This window comes from Hippocampus bargibanti, linkage group LG16 (genome assembly GCF_051943395.1).
Source record: "Hippocampus bargibanti isolate YZ-2025 linkage group LG16, ASM5194339v1, whole genome shotgun sequence".
Lineage (NCBI taxonomy): Eukaryota > Metazoa > Chordata > Actinopteri > Syngnathiformes > Syngnathidae > Hippocampus > Hippocampus bargibanti.
Window position 1 is genome coordinate 8,031,734 of NC_142749.1, and position 24,196 is coordinate 8,055,929.

The 24,196-nt window shown below is 39.4% G+C and overlaps 1 protein-coding gene across 4 annotated transcripts in view; it reads left to right on the top strand.

The window, feature by feature from the left end:
• Positions 1 to 24,196, top strand: part of pcdh1a (protocadherin 1a) — a 91,411-nt gene that overhangs the window by 11,913 nt on the left and 55,302 nt on the right. For 3 of the 4 annotated variants that reach the window (XR_016117886.1, XR_016117885.1, XM_089017281.1), the window contains exon 3: positions 222 to 2,405. Coding sequence is in view for 2 of the 4 variants with exons in the window: in XM_089017281.1 (XP_088873407.1) it covers positions 222 to 2,405 (2,184 nt within the window). In the remaining 2 variants the exon portion in view is untranslated. Of the gene's footprint in view, positions 1 to 221; positions 2,406 to 6,469; positions 7,008 to 24,196 lie in introns of those variants that run through there. The other variant, XM_089017282.1, reaches the window with a different exon arrangement.

The following is a 24,196-nucleotide window of genomic DNA, read 5'->3' on the forward strand; positions in this document are numbered from 1 at the left end:
TTTATTCCATCAAACTATTTTCCTTTGGTCCATTTATCTGCCTGTGTTCAAGTAAAACTAATGATTGCCACGAATTGCGCTAAAACTATATATTCTCAGATTTTGGTTACACACTTTTGTTGCCAAATCAAACAATTATTTTACTCATTTATTTTTGACACATGGCTGCACATAAAAGACAATCAACTAAGTGTCATTTTTGTGTGTTATTACTGTTGTAGGTCAAAGCAAATGACTCTGACATGGGCCCTAATGGAGAAATTGAATACACCCTTCATCAAGCCGGAGACCCTGTGCCAAAACTTTTACGAATTGATCGGTCCACTGGTATCATCTATGTCAAAGGGCCATTGGACAGAGAAGAGATTGACAGCTTTTCTTTCTATGTAGTGGCAAGGGATAAGGGTCCACAACCCAAGAGCTCAAAGACCTTTGTCACCATTGGGGTGACTGACCAAAATGACAATCCACCAGCTGTCGAGATACGTGGAATTGGTCTTGTGACACACAGTGAAGGAGTAGCTAACATTTCAGAAGACATGCCGGTGGGAACAGCTGTTGCTCTGGTGCAAGTATCCGACCAAGATGTGGCAGAGAACGCTGTGGTCACTTGTGTGGTTGCAGGAGATGTGCCCTTCCAACTTCGCCCTATCAGTGACTCATCCAGTGACAACAAGAGGAAATATTTCCTCCAAACAACTACTCCCCTGGACTATGAAAGAGTAAAGGATTATCGAGTGGAGATAGTGGCTGTCGATTCTGGAAATCCAGCGCTCTCTGGGACAAACTCATTGAAAGTACAGGTAACTGATGTCAATGATAACTCTCCAGTATTCTCCCCAACCTTGTTTGAGGTCCAGTTTGCTGAAGAAAACCAACCTGGGGAGAAGGTTTTGGATGTTATCGCTTCAGATGCAGACAGTGGCACTAATGCAGAACTTCTTTACAGCATTGTGGCAGACACATCCATCAAGGGTCTCTTTGAGATTGATCCAAATACAGGAGAAGTCAGAGCCCGTAACCCGCTTGATCGTGAGCACAAAGAACGCTACGAGTTTCGAGTCAGTGCAGCTGACAAAGGGTCACCTGTACATAAAGGAACAGCAAATGTTGTGATTAAAGTCCTTGACCGCAATGACAATGACCCCAAATTTATGCTTAGTGGCTACAGCTTTTCAGTTTTAGAAAACATGCCTCCCCTCAGCCCAGTTGGCATGGTGACAGTCATGGATGTGGATAAAGGGGAAAACGCTCATGTCCACCTCTCTGTGGAGTCTGACGGAGGGAAATTTGTTGTTCAAAATGGGACTGGTACCATTCTATCAAGCATATCGTTTGATAGAGAGAAAGAGAAGAGCTACACTTTCCGTCTAAAAGCAGTAGATGGAGGGCAACCCCCGAGGTCTTCTTATGTGGGTGTTACCATTAATGTACTGGATGAAAATGACAATGATCCTGTTGTTACAAAGCCCTCCAATTCTTCCTTCAGGCTTATATCACCCCTTGCTTCCCCCGATAGCCACGTGGAGATTGTGGAAGCTGAAGATCTGGACAGTGGGCCCAATGCAGAGCTGGACTTCAGCATTGCAGGGGGAAACCCTTACCAATTGTTTCGCATTTCACAATCCAGCGGAGAGATTACTCTAGCAAAGGAGATGGCCAGAAAATACGGTGGACTCCATCGCTTGGTGGTCAAAGTGAGTGATAGAGGAAAGCCAACACGTCACGCCACCGCCTTGGTTCATATCTATGTCAATGAAACAATTTCAAATGCGAGCTTTGTGGAAGCTCTAGTTGGACACAGTATTTACACACCTCTAGAAAGGGATATCGCTGGTGATCCTGATCATGGCTTTGCAGCACAACGGAGCAACATTTTATTCGGAAGTCTGGCTGGAGTCGCTGGCGTTGTTATGCTTATTTTGGTGGTGGTTTTCATTCGACACCGTATCCAAAGAGAAACAAAGAGTGGATATCAACCTGGCAAAAAGGAAACAAAGGACTTATATGCACCCAAACAGGCACCAAAAAATGCCAAATGCAAACGAGTCAGGAAAGGAAAACCTCAAAAATCTCCAAAACCACTTGGGGAAGATGAGGAGGTCAGCCTCCAAAAAAGCCTGAAGTTCAACCTTGATGCAGTCAATGATAGCCCAAGGATACATCTCCCTCTTACTTACTCACCAGAAAGCCCCGATATAGGTCGGCACTACCGCTCTAACTCCCCATTGCCCTCCATTCAGCTGCAGGCCCAGTCTCCCTCAGGTTCACAAAAACATCAGGCAGTCCAGGACCTTCCGGCTACCAATACCTTTGTAGGGACTGGAGGAGATGACAACTCTACTGGGTCAGACCAATACTCTGATTACAGCTACAAGACCAGTCAACCCAAGTACAACAAACAGGTATGATCATTGAACAATCTGGATGCCACGTGACAGATTAATGTATGTGAGCATAGCTATATTCATTGATGGAATAAATAAGTGCAATGCTATTCCATTTTTTTCATTTTAAGAAAAAAATCAAGCTCATATATCTCATTTAGCAAAAAAGCACTATTTACTCAAATAACACTACTCAAACAATATATCTCACATGAAAATTATTTTTTCGCTGTATTATTGACTGCCAATCCAAAAACCTTTGGCAGACGTGTTACTGCTGTGTCATTGTAGTTTTCTGTTCAGTGTTTTCAGTCATCCTCTTCATCATCTTTGTTGAGCATATATGTTTCACAATGCACAGGGTATTCAGTTGAAAAGTAGTTTGAATGTTTAGTCATATTGTTGTGACTTTCAGCTCCATCCCATAAGGGGCCCATTTGTTTGGCACCAGTTTTGACACCCAATATTTATTGATTGATTTATTTATCTAGACTTGGATGCAGTGGTGGATAGATATTGGAGCACTGGGCACTGCCTTTTGCGCAATCCTCCCACTTCTATTCAACATCTTTTGTTGTAGACTGTTCTGGAAATTTTCAATAAACATATATGAAGGATATCTGATGCGGCCTGGTAGTCAAGTGGTTAGCACACCGGCTTCACAGTGCAGAGGTCGCCGGTTTGCGTCCCGGTCCGGCCTCCCTGTGTGGAGTTTGCATGTTCTCCCTGGACTCGCGTGGGTTTTCTCCGGGTTCTCCGCTTTCCTCCCACATTCTAAAAACATGCATGGAAGGCAGATTGAAGACTCCTAAATAATCCTTAGGTGTGAGTGTGAGAGTGACTGTTGTTTGTCCGTGTGTGCCCTGCGATTGGCTGGCAACCAATTCAGGGTGTCCCCTGCCTCGTGCCCGAAAACAGCTGGGATTGGCTCCAGCACCCCCCGCAACCCTAATGAGGAATAAGCGGTACGGAAAATGGATGGAATGGAAGGATATCTATCCATAAACTTCGCCTCTTTCCCCAAGTCAGCTGAGCTAGGCTCCGCTTAAACACTTCATACATGAGTAGGGATGGAGGGGGGAAGGGGGATAAGGCATATAAAATAAAGTAATTTTTTACTGCTATGGAGTAGGGAGTGTTGCTCCCGATAGTATGGAGAAGGGGTATCCACATGACCTCTCATATTCTGCGCTGTATTGGTCATATGCTTATTCCTCTTGTTCATTATCACTTATCTGCTTCACTTATCTGTCCCCTATTTAGGAAGGTACAAATTAACGCAGAAATAGAAATCGACTTAGAGGGTTTACAAAAGGAATAGTTGGATGATCTTGGGATTTAAAGCCTATATGCCTCTGGGTTTACGTGTTATTTATGTCAGCACATACTCTTATAGGGCTTTATATTCATTGACGGCAAAGCCTCCTTCCGCCTTTTTGGGGATTTTGCTGAGTGCTTTGTGCCGTGGTGAGCATTCTGGAATACCATGAGCATTTTATTTGATAAGTGCCCCTTGCACCTGACAATTTGGTGGCTGAAAGTTGTCTAAACCCACTTCTACTGACTTCTTTAGGCATTATTTGTAAAAAAAAGGCTGACATAAAAATAGACAATGGACTGCTACAAGAAATGGCATTTTGACATAAATGGGGCCAGTCTCACTTTTGGCTTAGTTACTTTCAGCAGATTCTACCTGACATCATAGGCGATCACAAGTCTTTGTGGACGGTGTCAGTTTACAGAACAATCACCACTGTCACCTTGAGTGACAACATAGGTGAACAAAAGCCACGGGATGTGTCTCTGTGCCTCATGTCTGTCTGTGCGTGCAAATGTGCCTCTTAGTATAATAGTGAAAGATGAAATTGCGGCACAGATGTCGGCTCTCAGCACTTCACATTACTTTGTCAATAGGATAACAGAGAGACATATGACAAAATACCCAATGATTGATAGGCTGTAAAACGTCAACATATGTTGAAGCTCTGTGACATAGCACAGATACAGATGTTGTTTCATGTACGACATTGCATCTCACATGAGGAAGAACCGATTGACCAAAATATATAATTTAACTTGTTGCAAAATAATGGTGGCAGATATAGTTTGGTGTCCTTTTACCTTATGTGACCAGTGCTGTTCTTGCCACTCCGCATACTCTATGTGATCTTAATATTAACCCTTTCAAGAGAGCGGATAGTACCATGGAAATTTTATCTTGTGATCAGGTTGAACAGTGCATGAGAGGGTTAATTAAAATGCAGATGATGGGGGTATTCCTCAGGTCTACAAGTCTCAATTGTAGACAATAATTGTATACCAGTGTGTGCATGTACGATCAATGCATATGGGAAATAATTATCCATATGCTGTTTTGTGTAAATATGGATGCACAATGCAAATCTTGTGCAGATTGTGTATGGGTGATGCACTGCACTTCTGACAGGGTCTTGCTTATTACACTTGGAAAGTTTGCCTTTTTTCCTTACTCATTTGTGTGCAATATGTGGGTGTACCTCATAAATCGTCTAGATGAGGCTTGTTCAAATTTTATTACAGTAAAGATGTATTTTAAAAATGAATGAGTGATTCATTTCATATAACATTTGTTTAAACTACATTTCCCTCTTAAGTCATCATGGTGAATAAATGCAACAAGAGGTTATCACACAACTGCTATGAAGTCACATCCATAACAACTGATTTAGCTGCCAAGCTGATGGCAAACATCCTCTTACCGTAGTGCTACTTCAGTTTTATCTCTCATCACATTTGAACGTGTGATATTGTATGACGGCTGCTGCAGGAACCTGTGACACATCACATCAGCAATTAGTAGCTGATAATTAGCCCTGTTGGGTCCAAGTGCTCGCACCTTTTTTCACACCCTTCTAATGAGAGCTCCACATTTGTGTAAAACATGTGTTCCAAGCTATGGCGGAAAAATCTGAAGTCAACGTGTTGTGTTTCACTTCGGATGTTCATCTGATTACCTTCCTGCTGCTCCCTAAAGCCAATCCAGATGATTCACAGGGTAAAGAATGAGTCATCGAGTCTGAATTAATCTGGTCTGTTGCTTAAAGGTGCTTATTTTATGAATTTAAAGGACAACCGATGCCTCCGGACAAGTTGTGTCCATAATTTGTAAAATCACTTCAAATGACTTCTACTGAGCGTATTTTACAAAGATTCCACAGCATATAGCTATATTTTACATATATGACTCGCGCTGAATATTCAGGAAGTCTTGTTTTCGAGTTGATGACGATGTCTGACGTGACGTCACGTCTGGAACGTTCCTGACCGAGAAAGCAACACACAATGCATTTTACGTACTTTGTTTGGTGTGAAAACTTCGTGTTGATGGCAAAATTAGAAGGAAAACACATAAATAACGCGTTGGTGAATCGTTGTGTGTTGCACCAAGACTACTATTTGATACTAGTTGACACAAATTCCCAGCAGACGAATAAGCCCAGTTCCAACAGAGCTTGGGCGCCATCTTGTGCATTTTCTGGGACGCTACATTGGAGTCCTGACGGCTCGAATTGATACGGGAGGACTTCTTTCAGAATCAGAATCAGAAAACCTTTATTCGTCCCACAATGGGGAAATTTGCAATAATGGGGAAATTTGCAAAATTTAATCGATTGCAAACATGTATGCTTTCCTCTTCAGAACAATTTGAATCATATTTATAACTGGATGAGTAAAAAGAATGCATCTTCTCCGAATATGAAGCCATTGTTTTGATTCTAGAGCAACGCAAAGACGTCCTGGCGTGACGTCACGAACAAGGGGGCTTCTGAAACTCGCCATTTCCGAGGTCATTTTGAAGTAGTTTTGGGACACTAACTCATTTTTATTGGTGTTTTGCATTTGACTAAAAATATCAGCCTGCGTGTTTTGGGTATTTTAGATGCTATACAACGTTTTTCTGATGTCAGTTAGGAAACAACAAACTGGTGTCGGCTGTCCTTTAAGGCATTCCTTTAAAATGGGGTTAGATCCAATTAAACTTCAGTATTGCAGGGATGTCTTAAGTTGGTCATCACGGGCCGCTGTCCTACCTTTTTTTCCAGCTCTCTCTGGATTCAAATGATCATGAGGGTTGCTTCAGTGATTGCTGATGAGATGTTCATCTGAACCAGGTGTGTTGCAGCCAGGAGAGTTACAAAACAGGCAGGAGGGATACACTCCAGGCCCGGAGCTGGACATGCCTGACATAGGTGTCAAACTTCGGTCCTCAGGGGCGCCCGTGTTGGATGTTTTTCAAGTGTCACTGTTGCAACGTACCTGATTAAAATGAACAGGTTCAATGTCAGTCTTCTGCAAAGCTTCCTGATTTACTGATCATTTGAATCAGGAGTGTTGCAACAGGGAGACTTGGAACTTGCAGAACAACACCCCTCCAGGACCTGAATTTGACACCCCTGCTACAAAAAAGGAAATCATCGTGAGATTATATGAAACTTAAAAGGCAGATCTCATTCCCATTTATTTACATGCAAACCATGCAGTATGTGCACTGCTATATCATATCAATATATATCAATATTGTTGTAAAAGACAATGCATACTATCTATTTGTCGCTTGGTGGTGCCAGGTGGGCACCTGTATCTTTTTGCCAGCAAATTCTTAAATGTATTTACGTCATATTATGAATGCAAGTTAATTGTACATCACATTTAAACTGCTTCAGGTGACTAAGCACAATCCCCCACTGCCTGCCACCCAAAAAAGCATTCAACTGAAATAAAAATTATAACACACATACAGAAGGGACTGAAAATCACAGTGAACAAAAAAAAATCGAATAAACAAAAACAAAATTGTAAGAATCGAAATTCAGGATAACTAACCATATACTGTACAGATAGTATAGAGGTATACATTAAGGAATTGAATTTTCATGCCCCAATGCTCTGTAACAAACACTTCCATTTTAACTTAATATTAACATATTCAGTGTCAGACGATGTGCAAAAATGTGTCCATGTGTGTGTTTTTGTCATTGTCACTCGAATTCCAGGACCTACAGAATGAGTTTTAAGATTACCTAAATATTCAATACAGCATGAGAAACCTTAGACGCTCTTTTTTCATCAGAAAAAGAGAGTTAATTCCTAAATTATATGGGTCTGGAGTTATAAGAGCTTGAAAAGGGTGACTGTCCAAAATACATTGCAATACATACAGATTGATTTATATAGGGCTTTAACAACAGCTGAAACTGGAACAAAACGCTAAGATGGCAAAAATGGAAATGATGCCCCCTTGTGGAAAGGAAAAAACATTGCCAGAGGCCATGGCAAGCACTTTATCGGCACCCAAACAACAAAAAAAAAACCTGAACAAATTCAGGAATGGCGCTCTACGTCATATTTTCAATTCCTGAATAAATTCGTAAATGGCAGTGAATGAGTTAATCAACTTTTTTTTTTCATGTCCGTTTTAATATTATCAATCCTGTCATGGCAGTGAGGAGTTTGTCACAAGTACGCCATAATGTCAATAACAGTTTTTTCCCCAACTTTATTGATTTGTTGTTTTAAGTAGACAACCATTAATGATGTGTGACACACGGGAATAACGTGATGTCACATTTAATTGTCGTCTCCCAAAAATGATGACATCGTGGGACAAACATCTCAATTCTCCAAGCATTTGTTCTCCTCCTCCCTCCGCTGTTGTTTCACTCACCGTCATGTTGTTCACCCCTACAAAAACTAAGAAGGGTGAAAATAAATGCAAATTTCCCCATTGTGAGACGATTAAAGTCTTTCTGAGTCTTTCCGATTCTGAATAAAGAATTGTCCATTGATATTGAATTCCCACCACACCTAGTGGCAATTGTAAATACTGTTAGCTTTTTACATTTTCTGTCAATGAGCTGTTTACTCATTGTTTGTGCATTTTAATTAATTAATTCACATCATTTTATTCTGCCATAAGTTAATTATATCTTTATATATGCAATACAATACAATACAATACAATACAATACAATACATATTTTGTTATATGGTACATTATGTTCTAATAAAATTCCCAGTCACTTGCTGTTTGGTCAACAAATAAACTAATCCACATGTGGGGGCAAGTTGATTCAATCTATACTTGTGAATATTTTCTTGGCCAATCTTATTCAGGAATTCTAACATTCCTTTTCAATCTAAATACTTGAGGATGAATACAAAATATGCAGCATTGAAATTTCAATCAAACTTTTTCATGATCTTTACTTATTTAATTTTACGTACTAAATGTAGCTCATTCCTCGCCACCTCTGTCAACGGCTGAAAGATTCATTCCTTACACAGACTTGAGAGAAACCTCAAAAGCATTCATTTTTTCCAAGAGCAATGCAAGAAGAAATGAGGCAGAACATTTATCCATTATTTTATCTGCTTTTCAGATACAGTTGACACACACACACGCACACACACGCACACACACACACACACACACACACACACACACACACACACACACACACACACACACACACACACACACACACACACACACACACACACACACACACACACACACACACACACTCGCACACACATTAAGAATGCCCACGCAAATGCCACCCATAGCTCTTTGTGCACATTTTCTTGAACTTGAAACACAATGGGAAGTCTAGAATCAAAATGTGGATTTTCTCTGCTGAAATAATTTGATCTTCTTGTCATTGCGTTGGCATTGTTTCATCACTCCAAGGCAAGGCCTTTCATTGTACAGTTCATGAAAAACACCCATCCTTGTTTTGACTGGTCTTGTATACCTGTCCCTAGTTGACAATGACAATGATCTCAAAATGTATTGTAATGAAATAAAATAAACCATAAAACAACCTGAAAAAAATACACGCACATATTGAGCCTTATTTCTTCTTCTTCTTCTTCTTTTCCTTTCGGCTTTTCCCCTCAAGGGTCGTCACAGCGAATCAGTGTCCTCCATCTTTAGAGGTTTGATCCGCATGTTTGTTTTGGCCAAGCTTTTATGTCGGATGCCCTTCCTGACACAACCCTCTGTATTTATCCGGGCTTGGGACCAGCACAAGAAGACATATGTCCCTTTGTGGCTACAGAACAAGCAACTCGCTCAGTAAAAGGCTCCCAAACACACAATGGTAATCGACACAGCAACATTCAAAAAAGCAAAAACTATACTCACCATTTGATGACAATGCTATGACCTTACCGTGAAATGGGCATCTCTTTCCTTACATTACATCACAAACAGAACTTCAGTCCTTGCATGACACCCTTTTTTATTTCATCAAGCTCAATATTTAATGTTTTTGAGCCTTATTTGCATGGGATAAATATGGAGAATGCCCTGTATCCTTCGGGTTAGGGTTTGGCTTAGAGTAGTCCAATCCTGAAATTGTATCCAAAAGCCAAATGAATATCTGGAATATAATTTTAAGCAGATTCTTTACTTACAGACAGTGTAGGTGTTTCAAATATCTATTTGAAACACCTACACTGTCTGTAAGTAAAGAATCTGCTTAAAATTAGATATCAAGTAGACAGGATGAACTTAGTACAACAAATATCTGGAATATTTTCTGAGACTTTTGTCATGTTACCAAGAGTTTGTGGATAGATGGGCAAAGAGTGTTTGAGCCATGCAAGGAGTGTTTGAGCCATGCAAGATGATACAGTCAACTGTGGCTCTGGCTTTTCATGATATAAAAGAACTTGTCTATTATGCATCTGACCGCCTGTTATATTCAGCATACTTACATTTATTTATTTATTTTTATTTTTACTGTATGCTGATGTCTCTTCCTTCAGTTCCTTACATGATTGCATGGACTTGTCCATATATTCCTTGATAAATCTACCTGAACTAAGTGGAGCAATGGCTTGCTCAGCAATATAGCCGAAATAAGAGCATCACACGTGTGTATTCATCTATTTTAGCATTATAAAAGACTGAAAAAAATGTTTCAATGTTTGGCACAAAAAAAAAACAACAACAACAACACACAACTCTCTTTTTTGCAACTAAATCCTACATAAATTATAAGCCTTCTGGATGTTCTCAAGAAAATTGCAAGGTTTAAAGTGATACCATCAAATTATATATGTGCCTACCTTTAAAAATATTCTCACTATTAATTAAGTCTGATGGGACATGGGAAGTCTCAAACCCTCTTGTTTATTTTTTCCTTCCCATCGGGCTCATATGCTCTTTTTTTGTCAGATTCCCTTTATTTATGCTTAAAAAATATTTCGATAAAGCTGTGTGAAGGCTCAGCTTTCTGATGGCGTTCCCTCAGCTGCAATATTATATCACCACACATCCCGGCCTCCTTACCTTCTGTCAGGCAGATTACTGCTTTTATCAATAAGCAGCTTAGCACCAAAGTGTCCCTCAATAATACGCTGTGGTATTTTTCTTCCTCCAGCAGCTTTAATGTCTCTTTTGGTTCCCCCCCACCCCCATCCGCTTTACTATTACAAATTCTCATAACCTTCCATTTCTATGTTGTCACTCTCTCAACACTTTCCACTTTATTTAACCCTCCCGCCGAGAGAACCTACTGATACATTATGTATCCTTCTCTTCAGGTCACATTAGGAACCTAGAAATGGCCCAGGAGGGCCAGAGAGGAGCATCCCCATCAGACATACTGCCCCATTAGAAGTCTGCACCGCACTATAAAATCCATTAAGGTCCATTAGGGAAGTGTTCTGGTCCACAGACACCTGTAAGGCCAGTTAGGTTCAAAGGAGCACAGTGACAGATGGCATAAAACTGATTTGATTTGTCATTAAAAAGCCACGTCTTATCTTTATAGCCAATGGTGTTTCAGCAGTATTTTAATCAAAAACTCATTTCATTTCAGAAATGCAACTGTTGGGTCATAATCACTCTAAAATCAAAGATGTTTGGGCGACAGCTGTTTTAACTAAAGGCTCATTAAATTATGTTTCTCATTAGAAAGGCAGTACATAATTCACAATATCATTAAATGTAAATCAGTGCAAGAATCATTGCGGTGAGATAGATCCCATCTGAGATTTCACATTTTCTTTTATAATTTTCCGAGCATTCTCTTTAGCAAATACCGGCTGGGTCATCTCCTCTATTGGGAATAAACGTCATGAAGCTGTGAGGTTTCAGCACAGTGACTGGCACACTGCTTATTATTGGTTGATGAGCTTGACCCAAATTTTCCACAGACCGACACGGTTTTCAAAGCGAGTTTTAAAATCTAAACCCTAGATCAGCTGAAGAGCGAAAAAACCCGAACCACGAATCACATTTGATGTTTTATTTTCTTTCCGTATATATATTTATTTATTATTATTTATTTTTTTCCTGACATAAAATGAATAAACACTGTCAGAGCAGCTATAAATACACGTATATTGTTTCGAAGCAATTTGGTATGCCTCATGCTGACATCAAAACAAGTATTGGATTATTGCCGAAATAAATTTGTTGGATTAGATCACAGGGAAAGTTTTTGACTAACTATTCACCACTAATGAGTGTGTGTATGTGTGTGTTTTTGTGTATGTATGTGTGTGTGGTTAGGCATATTGCCCTAGTAAATGAAATAACGAACAAATAACAGTCTCAACAGTACATAAATTGTTCATAAATTGATGTAGAGCTACTGATTAATTTGCCTCACATTCATTTCAGAGCTTTACTTTTAATAAACAAGCTCCTGTTACCAATAAGTAGTGGGACCACAGCTGCATTATTGACATTTGCTGGAAAATAAAAGATAAGCAGTGAACAAATCATCGGCAGCTGAGATGAATGTCAGCTTATATGAAGTGACGGTAAAAAGCAATGAAAGTTGATTGAATGAAAATGGCAGGTAGCTCAGGAGTAAATACTTCCCCAAAATAAAAGCGAGATGCATGTATGTATGTATGTATGCATGCATGTATGTATGTATGTATGTATGTATGTATGTATGTATGTATGTATGTATGTATGTATGTATGTATGTATGTATGTATGTATGTATGTATGTATGTATGTATGGATGGATAGATCAATAGGTGTGTGTGTGTGCATGTGTGTGTGTGTGTGCGCGAGAGGGAGTGTGCGCATTTAAAATACTTGTATATTTAACCCTTGGGTGCAGTAATTGCGGACTCTCCAATGTGGAAAAAGACAATTCCTGTTAATTACCCTTGCGTGGACACATTTTCCACAGGGGAACAAGCATGCAAAATAATTGCCAACAGCGTCATGCTTCTCAAGCCAAAGAGCATTTTAAAAACCTTTGACTGAATGTTTTTTATTGAGGAAGCTCAAGCATAATATATATTACTTATTCCGGTCGAGATCCACATCCGGCCAATAAAAGCTTTTCTACCGCTTTGCCAACATGATACTGCCTCTGTGGAAGAGTTACTGTATATTGTCTCGGACAAGAATATAATGAATATAAAATTCAATGTTGTATATCCTAGAAATGCAGCATATCTGTTTTGACCGCCCTCTTTGAAAGGACAACCGTTTCACAAGATCGCATAAAATAGATGGCAGTACCACTCAGGCATGCCATTGGTGAGATAATTTACCTTCAGGCTATCCGTTGTGACTGCTGCAGAGACATGTATTTGATTAAGCTCAATGAACATGTCCATGCAGGCAGACAAAATTGTGCGAGTGCAGTGTTGCATGGTTTTATTCCCAGCGATGGGAGACAGGGCAGGTGCTGGCAGAGGTTGGAAGATGGAAGATAATGGGGAGGTGACTTGAGAGAGGGTTGGGAATCGAGGTCTGGGGCGTGGGCCAGATCCTGTCTTTGCAGTTCGGAAGGAGAAAGTAACTGATGTGGCAGTGACAAATGAACCAACTCCATGTCCCCCAACTGCCACTTTTGTGCCTCTCAAACTCAGGGAGTCTCTTTGCAACCCGCCCACTATTTTTCTTCTTGGGCGCTCTCAACTCAAATCGTCTTTATTCTTACCTACTGAGAGCTTTTCAGCTTTCAGTCTCCACCCTGTGCAACATATTTTTAACTTTTACTTTGTACGTGCTGTGGCACTCTTTCACATCTTTACCTTCTATCAACACCCCCTCCTCTCTTTTCTTTTTGGGCTGTGAAGTATTGCACCAGAAGATAAGCCATGCTGGAAACGCTCCAATGTTATATTTTTCATGTTCTCCCACATTATCATATAGTCCCCTGCGAAAATATTGGGACAGCAAGGTTGATTTTTTTTCTTTTTGTTGTGTGATGACAAGATTTGGGCTACAGATTAAATGATGAATATAAGAGTTCAGAATCGTGCTAGTATTTCAGATGAAATGCGGGCTCTGTTAGGCAAAGGACCTCTTCATTTGGCCAGAGCTTCCATTTCTTTCCCGTCTGATAAATTCCTTGATGTCTTGGCAATGTGTTTTTTGGTCACTCCCTTGTTGCATAATTAAGCTTCTCCCAATTCATTTGGAAGCATTTTTCTGGAAAATACTAGACAAAATATAGACTGCATAATTAATACGGCTGCAACCTTCAGTTACGATCAGGAAGGTGGTCTCCACCTTCCAATGATTGCCTTGAAATCATGACTACTTCTGCTATTAAACCTGACAAATAATCTTGTTAATGTGTGTCTGTAAAACGCAGCTCAAAAAAAGTGATTGCTGTTGATTGCTCCTGAAATTCAATAGTCAGCAACAATATACTAATTCCGTAATGTTTATCTTTCCGGACTCTGTTCTTTGGCACCGATATGCCTCAACATGACATTTCAATCCTATATATTGATTTCCTGTATCAAATGTTGTATTTGTGAGTAGACTTGACACAGTAGGGTGGCATTAAACAGGATATGGTGAAGTAGCACAAAGGATGAAGGAATAGCTCAGCAGTGATTATTGTTGAGGTTTAATGACTGCCTTGCTCCTGTAATAGACCTTCTGGGCTGTTGAAATGAGATGCCAAGCTGAGAAGACAATTAATTGCTTGGCTTCCTTTTGTCCCTTCCCCATGCCCGTGTGTATTGGGCTGAAACTTACCAGCATCGATATTTAGTCAAATTGGCTAAACAAAATCAGGAGTGGAATTTATGACACTGGCTCAGTCATGCCCTGTGCAATATTGAGAGGTTTAGTGACAAGTTATTAATAACTACAGTAGATTATCATATGAAAGGCCTAAGCTCCCCCTATGGGCCGATCTGCATCTGAAATGCTCAGTGCATTGCTAATGTGCATCGCATCGCTGATCACTGTGTGTGTAATTAATTTGTGTGTTGCTTGCAGGAAACAACTCATCACTGCCATTTTGAAAATGTAAAAAAAAAAACTGCATCGCCCCAGTTCCTCCAAAAGCCGATTGGCATCAAAACCTCAGGCTTCCCATACACCGCGATAAGATAAACTATTCATTAGATGCTTCTTCCAAAGGTGGTTTCATATTTTGATCGTAGGTCATCGTTTAATGACGAATGATTTCAACACAGCAGTGAACTAGTAGCACACCTGAACTCAAACACTACCCATCCTTTCGTGTTTCTGTGTCATATGACAGAAATATTCGACCATAGATTTCCGGCAATGACGGCAGCCATATGTACAGTTCAATGCCAGTGGAACACTGCACATTTTTCTGTTTATGAAAATTAAAATACATCGACCTTCTAAATCATTATGATCAAAATGTAAGTCTGTTAAGCAGCAGTACATTGCGCATATTAAATGAGTGCAAATCCGTCAGGCACAGCTAAGAAATGTAGTGTGCTGAATGTAATTGGAATAAGTGGACTGTACTATTCAACCTCCGCTAAACACAATACACATGGAGTCAAGTCGAAAACGAAATGAGAAAAGAGGAGAAAAATGTTGACCATACCATATTTAACCGAGCACACACAATGCTAGCGTCTTATCGAGAAGACAGAATGCAGGCAGTAATGGAAAGTGTGATAGATACTACAATTCAGTTAAACACGCATGCATGGGGCTATTTGTGTGTGTGTTTGTGCGTGTGTGTGTTATTCTAAAAAATTATAACTCATATCATTGATTTAAAATCTGAAGTAATTTATGCCCTTCTGCATTAATACGAACGTGCTCAAGCAGTGCAGTGTGAAAATTCAACGCTCAATGTCATCACTCTGGAGCTGCAGAGACTAACATAAGAAAAAATAAGTTGTTTCTGGTCTGCAGCCGTATGAAATGTCACCTGAAATTTGACAAGATATAAAGAGGCAATCCCTTTCGAGAGCTTCACTGAGCTGTACATTTTCATTATTGTTCCTGTATTGTAAGTGAGTCCCTTAAGGGTGACCCATGTCTTTTTGAGATAAAACTAATTATTTGCCTGGAGAACTGCTGTTAGCATCTCTTTCTTTTCTGAAAAGTGTGATGTAGAGCGCCATTCCCGAATGTGTTTTTATTGCCGGGGGGTGTCGATAAAGCGCTGGTCAGACCTCTGGCAATGTTTTTCCCTTCCATGAGGGGGCAGTATTTCCCTTTTGTCCATGTTAGCGCTTTGTTCCAGCTTCAGCTGTTGTTAAAGCGCTATATAAATCAATATGTATGTATCGTCTTGTATTTTGTACAGACTCCCCCATTTCAACCTCAGATAACTCCAGACCCATATAAATTAGGAATTAACTATATTTGTGATTAAATAAATGAGTCTGATGTTTCTAATACTGTATTGAATGTTTATCGATCTATTTTTAATTACTTCATGCCAGATTGGGCTAGTTCATGTGAGTCGTTTACAAGTCACCAGAGCATTCTTTCGCTGCCAGTTAGCATCACCTGTTCACTCACTAACTGCAAAAAAACTGCCAAAAAATTCACAACCCATTCAACCCATACTTTTCGGTGGATTGATCTTTCGTTGCGGTCGCAGTCTGCCTCTGAATTTGCTGCCTCATTGTTCTTCATGGAATCCCCTCAGTATTTTACCCCCACTGACCACAAGTTATGTTTTAGCACTTTTTACCTGTCCCTGTGGCTCGTTTGTGTTTTTGCTGCGACGATAATGGAGTGTGGCTTTCCTTGTCCAGCATATGGTGGATTTTGGCACATTTCATGTCCTGGCCCTTTGGCCAATCTTCAAATACCAGGACTCTCTTTCTGTATTTTGACTTCAACTGTGTCAATCTACCATCATGTGCTTTGAGACTGTCTTGATACATGGGATGCAATAATATTAAAGAATGGTACAGTATAAAATATAATGATTTATCTCCATTTTTTTCCTTTTTTCTTGCTCTAGATCCCCTAGATCCTTTCAAAGCAAGACATTTGTGACTTTGCAAAACAAATTATCTACTTTAGATGCGGGCACTGAGCAACATTACAGTATTTAAACCACATGAACAATGCCTTTAAAGATTAATAAGGCAGATCAATTAGTTCAAAGAACCCGTATCAGACACGTTATCGAACACACATTTCTTGTTTCTTTTCGGCCAGATTCTTGTCATCTTTAATGCCTTCGTTCTTTCTGGCATAGACTCAATAAGCGGCTCGAACTGACGTGATGTCATTATGCAGTTGGAGTAGATTTGTCGACTGCACATCTATGATGCAAATCTTTTGTCCCACACATCTCAAAGGTGCTCAATTGGATTGACAAGTTGTGACTATGGAGGCCATTTGAGTAAATTGAGCTGTCATATCAATAAATAAACAGGCATCCATAGACAAATAGATAAATAAACACAGGCATAATTAAACAAACGTCATTATATATATATATATATATATATATATATATATATATATATATATATATATATATATATATATATATATATATATATATAGTGATATCATGAGAGGCTTGCTCTCAGCGGGACGGGACAAGAAGTGCAATGGACGACAGGTTTGGATGCAAAGAAAAAGGTTTTAATCAAGGGTCCCAGGGGGAATTCACAAGCAACAAAGGTTTGAATCGTGTCTCTTCCAATACTTATGAAAATAAAGTCTCTTCTGATGCTTAAATCCAAATAAAGTCTCTTCTGCTACTTAAATCCAAATAAAGTCTCTTCTGAGGTAAAAACTGGAGACGGGGTTCTTTACAAGAGTCTCTAGGCCTCACCCCTCTTGACGTCCTCGTCATGTAGCCTAGCCACCTTAGCTAGGTTCAAATCCAGTATCCAGTCGTGTGGTCCCAACTGGCAATGAGTTCCACGCAGCAATCAACTTCTCCACAGAGCACAGCAATCGAGCTTGTCTTTCCCCAAGCTGCACACTCAGAGGCTCTCTGCCTTAAGAGCCTTGCTTTCCAATCAAGCCCTGATCAGCTGCAGGTGTGTGGGTTTAATTGCTGCCTTCCACCAGGTGGGGCCAAGACTCTCTCTGGGTGGAGCCATTTTAGGGGCATGTATTTGCCCTCCAGGACACAGCCTCTCGTGACATCACAATATATATATATATATATATATATATATATATATATATATATATATATATATATATATATATAGGGGCGGTAGTCGAGTGGTTAGCACACCGGCTTCACAGTGCAGAGGTCGCCGGTTCGCGTCCCGGTCCGGCCTCCCTGTGTGGAGTTTGCATGTTCTCCCCGGACCCGCGTGGGCTTTCTCCGGGTCCTCCGGCTTCCTCCCACACTCCAAAAACATGCATGGCAGGCAGATTGAACACTCCAAATTGTCCCTAGGTGTGAGTGTGAGAGTGACTGTTGTACGTCTTTGTGTGCCCTGCGATTGGCTGGCAACCAATTCAGGGTGTCCCCCGCCTCGTGCCCGAAGACAGCTGAGATAGGCTCCAGCAACCCCCGCGACCCTAATGAGGAATAAGCGGTACGGAGATATATATATATATATATATATATATATATATATATATATATATATATATATATATATATATATATATATATATATATATATATATATATATATATATATGTGTATATATGTAATGCACCTTGTTAAGACGTTAAAGACAGCCTGCTTAGACAGATAAGCTCACAATACAGTTCATTGGGATACTAAACAGTTCAACAGTTTTGCAGGAAAAAATAGCCCATCTAAGCCCTATCCAAGAAAAGGTTTGACTAAATCCGTGCATTTCTCAGTGTCTCTGTATGTGCTTGATAAGCATTTTGTATGAGTTAGATCAATGTTCTGCAAATGTGTGATAAGACACACGTTTGATTACAGTTCTGCATAAAGCGTCTGATTGTAGCTGCCCCAACCTTTTAAAGCTTATGGCTTATTGTCTGTTGATGTGTGTCTTTTATCATGTTAAGCTGATTTGGTCACATTTTATGTCACACTTAGTTTGTAGCACCTTTATTAAATCACTTTAATATAGGCGCTGCGGTTGACTTAACCTTCATTGCAGTAGCCGACATGTTGCACTCGACTGATCCTCTTTCAGGTCAATCAGATCGATCGACAAGTTAACGATTCTGCACTAATAATCTTGATATCCTAGGAAACCCTTTATTTTTCCGACATTAACTTAAATGCTAACAATTTTTTTAACCTGATTAGCAAATTGAAAAGAAATTGCTACATGCCTGATTTACTAGTGTGTATTGTATATTATCAGAATCAGAATCAGAATCAGAATCATCTTTATTGCCAAGTATGTAGAACACACAAGGAATTTGTTTCCGGTAGAACACGCTGCACTAGTATCGTTGTCAAAAAAAAACTGCTAAGTGGCACTATACAGTTCCATTTAGGCTACTGTTGAAAGAGTTCAAAGAGTTAATGGCTTGGGGGAAGAAGCTGTTTAAATGTCTGCTGGATTTGGTACGCATGGATCGGTTTTTGTCATATTATTTCGCAGTTTAGTCACAATTGCATTACTGTGGTGAACAGTTAAGAATTAGTCAAATAATAATAAAAATATATATCTATGCAACCTATTTGAAGCAAAATGATCCCCTGAATGTTGAGGTTGTTTGATAAAAATGCTATAGTAGTCACACAATGCACTTTTATCAAATTGTGATTTTACAACCCGTGCATGTTTTGTCTTTCTTTGTCACCCGATAAAAAGCATGGCTGTGCTTTCATAAAAGGAAGAAAGAAATGGTCTTGTACAGAATGTTTGTTTCCACTAAACGTCATCTGAGGTAACAGAGATTAATGTCAAAATACTGAGTATATAAAATTGGTGCCCAACACTGGAAGGGAAGGGAGATGGTGTGGATAGTGCACTCATCACATTTTTCACATTTTCAGCATCAGAAGAAAAAGAACAGCAGCTAGTGGGTTGAAGTGAGGAGAAAGTGGAGTCAGAGATTGACGGTAGTGGCTCACCTGGGGATTATGGCAGGTGGAGAGGGCATGGAGACATGAGTGGGCTCACAGAGTGGGTGGATAATGTGTGAATGTTGCTGTTGCTACTACTAGTTTTGTAAAGCCAGGGCAGTGTTGCTAGGACACGGGGAATTAGATGAATCCCACAAATCACACAATTTATTTGAGGAATGTGCTCTATGGCAAGTTAATGGTTTAAACGTTAACAATGTCAAATCACGCTGTTTTCGTGACATATGGTGAGTGCATAAGCAAAAAACTCCAATTACACTCAGATTTATGCCACTCTCCCCCAGGCTGAACAATTGCATTTCCGTTTTGATCCCAACATCAAACTGCACACAAAGACCCAGATCACACACCTGCAAGCATTAAAGCATGCAAGACAATGCAACATGTCAGTGTGAGAGGAATATTTTAACAGATGCTGTGCATTCCAAGGTGGGGCGGAATTTGTGCCTTGCTCAAGAAGCTGTTAAGTATCTCTCTTGACGCCTCGTTGCCATTTAGTAGCGAGGCCTCTGATTTCGAAGTCTAAGCTTTACAGATGAGTTACCGCTTATCAAATGTTGAGCTGAATTGGAAAAAAACAAAAAATAAATAAAATATGGCAAAATACCCTCATGCATACAATGAGCAAATAAAACTGTCAAGAAGAGATCTCTGAAATTGCATTCTGAATTGGTAGGGTTTTGATATTGTGAGCCATAGTAATTGAATAGCCTTCTCACTAATCGGAATGTGTCAAGACATCTCCTCTTACACACAGCAGACTGCAGACTGTCAGTGATGGAATATAGAGACAAGTGAGTGAGACATCGAAAGGAGAAGAAAGAAGATCCAAACTTATTATTTTTGCCTTGGAAAATATGTCACGATGAAAAAGAGTAGCAAGGTCATGCTGTTCCTTCTTTTTGATCTAATATTTATCTTATAATAAACTTACAGAGTTAGCTTCAGGGCTATCTGAGTCCTGTTGGTTTTGTTCTCATCAAAGCCCTCCGGGTTCTTTAGTTAGGTCTGTCGGTAGACGGGAGGAGGTGTGTGTCTGAGTGGATTCTTTTCTCACGAGTAGGTTATAGTGTTGGGAGATCATTTGCAAATGGAACAAATTATAGAAAGGCCCGGATCACTTGGGCTATGAAATTTGAATTGGAATGATGATGACTTTCTTCCCTTAATGATGAATATTTTCTTCATGACTGCAAACAAACGTGGCTGGGGTATTGTACCTGCAACATATTATGTGTTCGACTTTATCCAAACGTATAATGCAATCTTTTGTGATTTGATTTCACTAAGGCTGGCTCAATTTGTTACACCTGCTTTATGAGTAAACCAGACATTATGGTAAACGTTAATGATTGTCGATCCGGTTACAATATCAGGGAATAATGTAACAATGCTTTTGTTGAAAAACATGTTTATATTGTATATCTTACCGAACATGAACACCACCCACACAGGAGGGTATAACAATTCACAGCTTCCTACTATCTATTGCACACTGTCTCATCCCCTTGGTGTGCAACACAATGCTTTAAAAGCTCCCGTGTGTTAGAATGAAGCATCAACCAGAGACCAGACAAGAAAACAAACAAAAATGGTAATCCGTTGAACCATAAACCTTATCCTTTGTGAAGACTCCATGTCAAAGAATAACCAGGGTGAATTCGGATTTTCACAAGCAATTACGCCACGATTACATGTGCAGGCAACATTTTTGACAATGGCAACATTGAGAACCTTCTTGTTTTTAGACCTCAACAGCGGGAAGTTTCATTTTATTCAACCAACTGTTCAACCAACTGTTCAACGTTTGATATAGTGGAACGGTGAACAGTTTAATTCAAAAATGTCAACTATGTTACATTTATCAGAAGATGCATGCCTAACTTTCTGAAAAGACGTCACTCTTAATTCATGGTTCTAGTCATCTTTTGTTTTATTTTCAGATTTTATTTTTTTCAAATTCGTGAAAGGTATGATGTGTGCCCTACTTGTTCTTTAGCTCAGAAAAGGCAGTTTTAAAGTGTTACTATATAGGGAGGCATTGCAAGTTTAGTGAGGACGACACAGCGAAAAGCATCTGTAATATAAATAATGAAAGCCCAGAAGCTGTTTTTTTTCTTCTTTTTTAACCCAAGTCAGTGAATGAAATTAGTTATTTCATGTATCTTACCTTTTGTTGAATCAGAAAAGCACAAGGTTGGTTGACTATAAGGATTCAAAGCCCACAATTTCAAGCGAGATTATACAAGGTACAAACACGGAGGCGAAAACTGAGTCTCAAATAGGACTTCAAATGATTCGATTCAATCGAGCGACCAAAGAACTTAAATCATTGAAGAAAAATGCTGAGAGCAGAGGGAATTTTAACCTATTTCAATAAGGACATGGACAACCTCTCCTCTCATGCACACTTTAATTGTCATAACAGCATAAATCCCTGCAAACATTTTATCGACTGCTTTTCCTGTTCCCTGTCACGGATGGGGCTGGAGTCTTTCCAAGCAGACTCGGGTTGAAAAAAAAAGACTACACGCTGCCATTCGTCACCCATCAATCACAGTGTGGTTGTCTGCGAGCCAGCCGATGGGCTTTAATCCCAAACAATTATGCAAAAATGTAAAATGTTATAACAGCAAAGATCAATAGACTTTAAACATTATGTCAAAATTAAAACTAAATGTCGAAGCATAACCTGAAATCTTAACATTTCACATCTTGGGAATCAAATTGTATTTTTTATACAAATAAAATGTAAGTGATAAGATAAGTGAAAGTACAAGGTGAGTTTCAGGCCAAATGATGGAGACACTTGGTTCAATTCATGTACTTACAGGAACGTATGATGGAAGGAATGAATGATGTCTTGTTTACATCTTGAACATGTTTTATGTGACCTGCCAAGGGGACAGCAAATGTAAATCCGTTGTATGCTAACCCCGGCACATGTTACGCCGGTAATGCGCCGGTGTTCATTCATGTGCATTGTGCCCTTCAAATAAACAATAAAAATGAAAATAAATGTTCAAGCTAAAAAAAGGAAACAAATAAATAAGGCCATAAAATGTTATTACACACATCTGCATTCAGAGCGCTTGCAAAAGAACATAAATGCATGTGTAAAGAGTCAATTCAATAATTTATCGACACCGCACCAAAAATACACATGTTGTAAACACAGCATAGTTGCCAAATAACAGATGGAAAGCAAATATATAACATTGTAGAAAAAAAAGCGAAAAAAGCTGCAAATTCCAAAAATGTGAAAACAAATTTGACTTGTTGCCCTGACCCAATCGGGGCTTGTTTCCTAAACTTGTGAAGTCGCCAGTCTTAGCGTTAAGTTCGTTTCTGCAGAGAATTGACAGGTGGATCAAAGACAATCCATTTAGCTCTTAGTTGCAAATAATAACATTAATCATTTGAGAATTTGGAAGCAAGCCTTTTGTGTTATAGTTGCGGGGTTAGCGTCACAGCTTCTGCCTTTGATATTTTCTTTGTCATGGTGAAGTTTTGCCAGAGTGATGTGTTGTGCTCCGTTTCTCCTGTTTGAGCAACGCAACACCACAGCAAAATGTCGATAGTTGACAGGGCCTCTTGAATTCCAATTTCACCATGACAGAATAATAAGAGGCACATAATATGTTGGTTTGGGGGTTGTTAGCTCCACAAGTGAATCGTACAAACATAAGAATCACTGAAATGAAAAATTTGAAGACTGCATTTTAAACTCCCGGGGGTAAGGGGGAATAGTTCTACACTATGAAGCAAAGTTGAACAACATGAATTTGCTGAGATCGTGTCTGATTTTGTGACTGTCTATACGTGCAATTTAATTTGCAGTTAGTGTGAACATGGTGTACAATTTGCTATTTTGGCAGTAGTTTTGAAGCGAGAATTGAACAGAAAATGAAATGTATTATTATTATTAAAACAGAAAAATGTGTTTTTGAGGATGTGCTGAGTCTAGAGCATCTCTGCAGTTATTTTGTTCGACCCTTGGTAATTACAAAATTCAATACCTCTTGTTCTTTATAAATCAAGTTAGCACATTGATCTACCAAGGAGCTCTTCTACAGCAACACTGAGTCGGACAGGAGAAAATAGCATCATCCGTCTTTTGAAGTTAGCAGCACTTTGCTGCATTTACAGTTATTGCAAACCCCTTTTTTTGTCCCCTGGGATTTTGTATGCGTGTATGTGCGTATGTTTGTTTATGTGTGTGTGTGTGTGTGTGTGTGTATTTGTGTCGTTGGACATACTTATTGTTGTTATAATATAGATAGACTTATTGATGTTATAATATAGATACCTGTGCGCAAAACTGGAAGAGTTCTATTTATTTTTTATGTATTTAATTTTCAGGAACTTATTGAACAGACACTATATTTTCATTATCCAGTCATTACAACCTTGCACTTTGATTGGGATTATAAAACCACAACACATCTGGCAACGACAAAAAAATTTGAGCTTGAAATCAGTGCAAAACAAACTGTCTTTTGGAAGGTGAAATACAAAATGTCAGCACACACTCC